Source organism: Carassius carassius, chromosome 20 (assembly GCF_963082965.1).
Source record: "Carassius carassius chromosome 20, fCarCar2.1, whole genome shotgun sequence".
NCBI lineage: Eukaryota > Metazoa > Chordata > Actinopteri > Cypriniformes > Cyprinidae > Carassius > Carassius carassius.
Genome location: NC_081774.1, coordinates 4234996 through 4241238, shown reverse-complemented (window position 1 = coordinate 4241238; position 6243 = coordinate 4234996). Strand labels below are relative to the sequence as shown.

The window sequence follows — 6243 nt, the reverse complement described above, 5'->3', positions numbered from 1 at the left end:
TAAATGTGTTTCTGTTAGCGTGCATCACTTGTGATCTAGCTTCACCTCCAGAAGAAGTGAGTAGGTTTTTCATTCATTTTTAAAATTAATCTTTCCAAATCGCCTCTCCTAATTATGTGCTAATTAGCAAGTTTCACGATGAATGTGGCTAAAGTAAACAGTCTCTCAAGCCCGTTTCACACTGCGATTCGAGAAAATACATGGGTAATGTGTCCCGGCAATTGTTCCCAGGTTGCTAGATTTTGCTCCTTTCTCTGCTTTATTACATTTTGCACATTTATTTTTTAACATCAACAGCCAAAAATGTTTCACAGGAAAGTGCCTGAAGGTGATACACTTATACTGCTAACTTGCACAGTCACTGCAAAAACATCATTACTCACATATACTTCTTTTTATTTTTTATTTTAAACAAAACTTGAACAAAACATTATTATAACATAGAATGCTATCTGAGAAGCTAGTAAGTGACCATGACAGTTTTTTTTTTTTTTTAAATAAAGGATTCCATCAAATGCTTTGGCACTTCTGTTACCTATTTTAAGGAGATCACATAAAAAGAGACAATTCTATTCTAAAAACATAGAAACTGTATTTGAAATTTACAAATAAAATATGGTTAAAAATAAAAGTCTGAATTAAATTACAATAACAGTAACTGAAATCTCAAGAAAAAAATAAAATAAACATGTTCTACTGTTTTGGATTCTGCTAAATGTTACTAAAATTTCAATCAGTTGAACTGGATGTGGATTTGTTCTCACGATGAAACACCTCTCCACCGTTCTTTTTTCTCCAGCTTAATTTGCTGTCACTTTCCAGTCCCATGCTCTTCAGCTTTTCACTTAACTGGAAGTGAAAATAAAATAAAAAAATTAAAAACATATCTTACTTACAGGCTACATATGCATACAATAGATATATACCTCATTCAGAATGGCCATCTGTAGTGAAGGATCGCTCAATGTGCATTTTCCAGTGCAGGAAAATTTCAGTTTGGTTATCTGTTTTCTAATCAACTTGTCATCTAGAGAAATATAAAGTCAAAAGTCATCCTCAACATAGAAGATACACAAATTAAAACATCACAGTTATTTGTATTGGCTTCACATGAGTTTCATATCTTGTTTGAATCATTCAATTGTTATCTGTGCTAACTCACCTCCATAGCAAATAAAAGGCTGCTGTAGATCACAGCTGTATTGAGCCCATTTTCCAGATTTTTTTCTTGACATCGCAACACAATCACCAGATCCTGAACTCTGGGATGGTTGATCTGCTTCCCAATGTCTAAAACTGAGACTCTTCTGATCGGACCATTCCCAAGAGTCCAGAAACAGACCAATCCAGAGCGATGATTTATCACTGAGCAGATTCTGCTGCTCTGGGCTACTGATACTCGCCAAATCAGTGTGGTGTTGTCTGCAATAACTCTGAGCATCTCGCCATGTCACTGCAGTCTTTGTTATCATGAAACCAGTGCTGTCTGTTCATAAAGAGAAGATAAGGACCAGCCATTTCAAAGAGGAAATAAAAACAGATCAGTTTTGAGGACTCACCATTGAAACACACAAATGGGAGAATAGCGCTGCAGCTCTCATCATACCAGCTTCCATTAAAACTCCTCACACACTCCCCATCACCATTTGGTTCTCCTGGATGCCACATACTGTCCCGGGAGATCACACTGTCCCCCATAGACCAGACCCAGCGATACTCTGTCTCAGCATGGAGACCTATCCATACTGAACCACTGTATCCAGGATCCACTGTATTTACCAGCCTGTTCACATCATTCATGCTGTCAGCAGTGGCCAGATCAATGAATCTCGCTTTGCAGTAACTCTGAGCTTCTTGCCAGGTCATGCTTTCATTCATGTAGTGGTACTCTTGAGATTGAAACTTGGCCACTTTGACAGAAGGACAAAGATTATTAGAAAAATCAAAGATGTAATGCACTTTACACACACGCGCATGCACAATTATATTTTGTCATTTAAAATTTCAAACATTTCAAAGCAACTTTATTGTGCATAAGTTCTATACATTTCATGCATGTAATGTAAGTTCCACTGCTTAATATTTAAAATAAAAGCATCATTCATAATATTGTATAATGATTTATGCATTTTCTATAACGTCAGATTAATATGTAAGAAGATATATGGATTTCATTTCTCCATCATTGTACCACAAAATAACCATCATTTTATGTTTTTTAAAACCATTGGTTATTTCAGTACTGAATAGTGTACAGACATGGAAATAAATTATTCCAACTAAGCAATGGTGTCTTTAAAGTAGGAAAATGATTTTAACTGGCTAACGTGAGATTCATTTCTTAGGGTCCTCCTGTTTCTTTTCATTTAGTCAGTACATTTACAACAAACAGCAATGCATGAAGGCAATGGCGTCTCAGACTGATAGGTATGTAAATAAACAGAGCGTTTATACAAATAAATTAGTTCATATGGGGGGCCATACAAGCCATAATTCATTCTGGTACTCTCACACACATACATTCTCTCCATTCACATACATACATTTCTACTCTCACACACATATATTCTCCTTTCACATACATACATTTCTACTCTCACACACATATATTCTCCTTTCACATACATACATTTTACTCTCACACACATACACTCTCCTTACACATACATACATTTCTACTCTCACACACTTACATTCTCCTTTCAAATACATATATTCTTGCTTTACACACATAAATTCTCCTTACACATACATAATTTTTTTTTGCTTTCACACACATGCATTCTCCTTTTACATATATATATATATATTTCTACCTTTTTTGTTATCCATTACTTCCTGTATAAGCAGGAAGTCACTCTCAGACCAGGAAATACATGAGCAAGACCTGCTCCGCTCTTCCTCACAATTTTACAGTTATGCTATTTTCTTTTAAAGTCATCCTGTTTTCTTTTCAAGTACATATTTTAAGTTTTTATTTTTAACAAATCATTATGTAACCTACGTGTTCTACAGATCTGTGTACAAGTTCTAAGACACTGATTTTGATCGTATTAACAGGGCTTAACGCTAAAGACATTTTCTACTGGTCCGGTTCGGCCAGTGGTTTAATTTTTTCTTTTCTTGCCCTTGCTAAATTTTTACAGGACTTGCCCCAATCAATCAATCAATCAATCAATCAATCAGTCAATCAATCAAAAAGACTTATTGTTTTCATTGTTGACTGTAACATTGTATTGTAATAAATAATAACCACTTTGCACAAATAGGTACAATAGTTCAAAGATAAAACTGAAATAACCCATGCTTTTTCAGGTCTTTCAGGTAGGCCTAACTATTCCAGTTAAGGATGCACTGATCAGGATTTTATTTATTTTACAATCAAATGAGCCGATTCCCATTCTCGTTGCCAATTTATTTGGTTCTTATTTATTTATTTTTTTTACATTTATAAAATGTTTATTTTGCTCTGTTACTGGCCAAACTAACCTTGAGCAAACAAACAAACAAACAAAAAATATATGCAACATGAAGCAAGTGCACAAAACAAAAACATCAGATTGGCTGAATTAATTTTTCATTATTATTATTAGTTTTATTTCCTTAATTATATGTGTGTCTGCACTATGTTTGTACTTTCTGTACTGGAAGCTCCTGACGAAATTTATTCCTGTGTGTAAACACTTGGCAATAAAGCTCTTTCTGATTCTGATGAAAATGCTAATTCAATCTCTGACAACAGGTGGCGCTTATAGATCACTAATCTAGCACTGAGTTATTGCTGCAAGCAGAGCTGCAATTGGAAAAAAATAATTAAATAAGTAAATGAAAATCTAAAAGTAAATAAACCGCAATGAGTCTTGAGCTATTTAAAAAATATAAAGATATCGCTGTCCCTAACTTGCAACCTCCCACTTTATGCACTTCCTAAAATAAATGAAAAAAAAAAACCTTGGACGCTTATAATACATCTATCTGGCAACACGACTGAGGCTGAGCTCGCGTTCTCAATCACAACTCGCTCAAAGGACGAGGCCATGTAACCTTTTCACAATAATAATATTTATTTATTTTTTAAAACCCAGATAGCTTTCTGAAATACATCTGCGGCTTCCTCATCTACCTCAGCCATGCTGATCAAGACCTGTCACGGTGAGCCTGATCGCGCCTAACCTGCCTTCCGTTTCAACTAAACGCCTTCCGTTTCCACTATATATTCTCTCACGCACATACATACATTCTTCTCTTACATACATTCTATATATGTATGTGTGTATATGTGAAAGGAGAATGTATGTGTGTGAGAGTAGAAATATATGTATAAGGAGAATGTATGAGTTTGAAAGCAAAAATATATGTATTTGTAAGGAGAATGTAAGCGTGTGAGTGCCAGAATGAATTAAGTCTTGCACGGTCCCTTATAAGTTCATGTTTTCTACACGCTGTCATATTAATTAATTAATTATAATATGAATGTGTGTTTTATTGCACATAATATTATTGTTAAACAATGCTGATTGATTTTTCCTGAAAAACACTGCAAAAAAGCTTGACCAGCGTATCCTGCTGATTACGAAAAAGTATAGTGTTGTGACTATTTTCACCAGTAGAGGAAGCTGCAAGTCACTCTGATTACTTGTCATACTTGTTGTATGTACTATACAACAAAACCTAAACAGGGCATGGAATTTTTTTGCAATCAATTTTATCATCAGTTGTTAAAAAAACTCACCACCATAGCAGATAAAAGGCTGCTTTAGATCACAGCTGTATTGAGCCCATTTCCCAGAATTGGCTCTTGACATGCCAACACAGTCACCAGATCCTGAACTCTGGGATGGTTGATCTGCTGCCCAGTGTCTGAAGGAGTGACTCCATTTATCAGACCATTCCCAAGAGTCCTGGAAAAGACCAATCCATACCCATGATTCTGATGGAACAGTACTATTGAGCTGGTATTGTTCTTCAGAGTTGTGGATGCTGGGGAGATCTATGTAATTCTGTCTGCAGTAGTCTTGAGCTTCAGTCCAGTTCTTCCAACCTTTTACCCAGATGTACCCACCTTCTATTGAGAAATATAAAATAAGAATCAGTCCACAACCCTGAACTAAACTTAATGAACTTTTACAAAGATAACAACTCAACTTACCATTGTAGCACACAGAAAATAACTTTGATGTGCATGGACAACTATACCAAACTCCAAAGTTAAAATAGCCACATTCGTTTTGACTGATCGGATGTCCAGCACTCCAGGGACTGTACTGTGTGACTGTACCATCTCCATTAGACCAAACCCAGCGTTTCTGTGTCCCCATCTTCAGTCCAATCCACACTGATCCACTGTATCCAGCATCCACAATATTTACCAGCCTGTTCACATCATCCATGCTGTCTGCAGTAGCCAGATCAGTGTACTTTGATCTGCAGTAACTCTGAGCCTCTGGCCACGACATTCTCACATTTATATAGTGGTATGGACGAAAAAGACCAGAACTGCTCCAGAAGAGCCCTGTTTAAATCATTATGTTAAATATTTATATTTGAACACATTGTCATAAATACAGATTACAATTGATCACACCAACCTGACAGCAGAAGCAGCACAAACAGGCTCCCATCCATGACTGCTCACACAGATCCTCACTGCTGTTTATCACCTCTTTCTGCTGCTGTATTCTAAGTAGTAGGAAAATAAGTCAAACTGAAACCTACAGATCTAATGTCTTATGTGGGCTGGGAATGCACATAAAACACTACTGTACACGTGATGAGGAGCCACCGCCAAAATTTTCTCAGACAGTACACTAACTTATTGCAGCTTTATTTCATGCTTTTAAATGATTTCATTAGTGGTAAAGTGAACGGAGTTAAAAACTGATAAGTCTCTCCTGAATCTGCCTGAATAAATATTTCCCCTTTTCATTTACCTTTACACATCTGACAGACACATTTGTCAAACCTTTATTTTTTATTTTTTTCAGTATGTGTCTTACCTGGAAACTGAAATCTTTACGTATCGTGATTAATGCCGAACTCCACCATCTGACCTTTTTATTCTCAACTTAATTTTACTGCTACCACACTGTCCTTATACCAAAATGTGTAATTATAAAACATTCTAGTATATTAGAGCTGAAGATCTTTGCCCGAAACTGACGGAACCCAATGGGACCCGACGGGTTTGGGCTTAAAGGGATAGTTCACTTTGAAATTAAATTTTGGTATGTTTTAGCTTACCTC

At 36.0% G+C, this 6243-nt stretch overlaps 1 protein-coding gene across 1 annotated transcript; it reads right to left on the bottom strand.

Moving 5' to 3' along the window:
* Positions 1-672: 672 nt before the first annotated feature.
* Positions 673-5625, bottom strand: LOC132096952 (C-type mannose receptor 2-like). The gene is made up of 7 exons (XM_059502635.1): positions 5589-5625; positions 5150-5512; positions 4733-5065; positions 1560-1958; positions 1163-1486; positions 927-1027; positions 673-849 (listed from the first exon to the last, which is right to left on the bottom strand). The coding sequence occupies exons 1-7, from the start codon at positions 5623-5625 to the stop codon at positions 730-732; spliced, it is 1677 nt and encodes a 558-aa protein (XP_059358618.1). The 3' UTR covers positions 673-729.
* Positions 5626-6243: the final 618 nt, after the last annotated feature.

Excerpts from the sequence above, each read along its gene's own strand:
- LOC132096952 (XM_059502635.1), bottom strand. The coding sequence starts at position 5,625 with ATGGATGGGAGCCTGTTTGTGCTGCTTCTGCTGTCAG. Across the intron at positions 5,513-5,588 it reads TGTGCTGCTTCTGCTGTCAG|GGCTCTTCTGGAGCAGTTCT; the intron begins GTTGGTGTGATC and ends TGATTTAAACAG. Across the intron at positions 1,028-1,162 it reads GCCTTTTATTTGCTATGGAG|ATGACAAGTTGATTAGAAAA; the intron begins GTGAGTTAGCAC and ends ATATTTCTCTAG.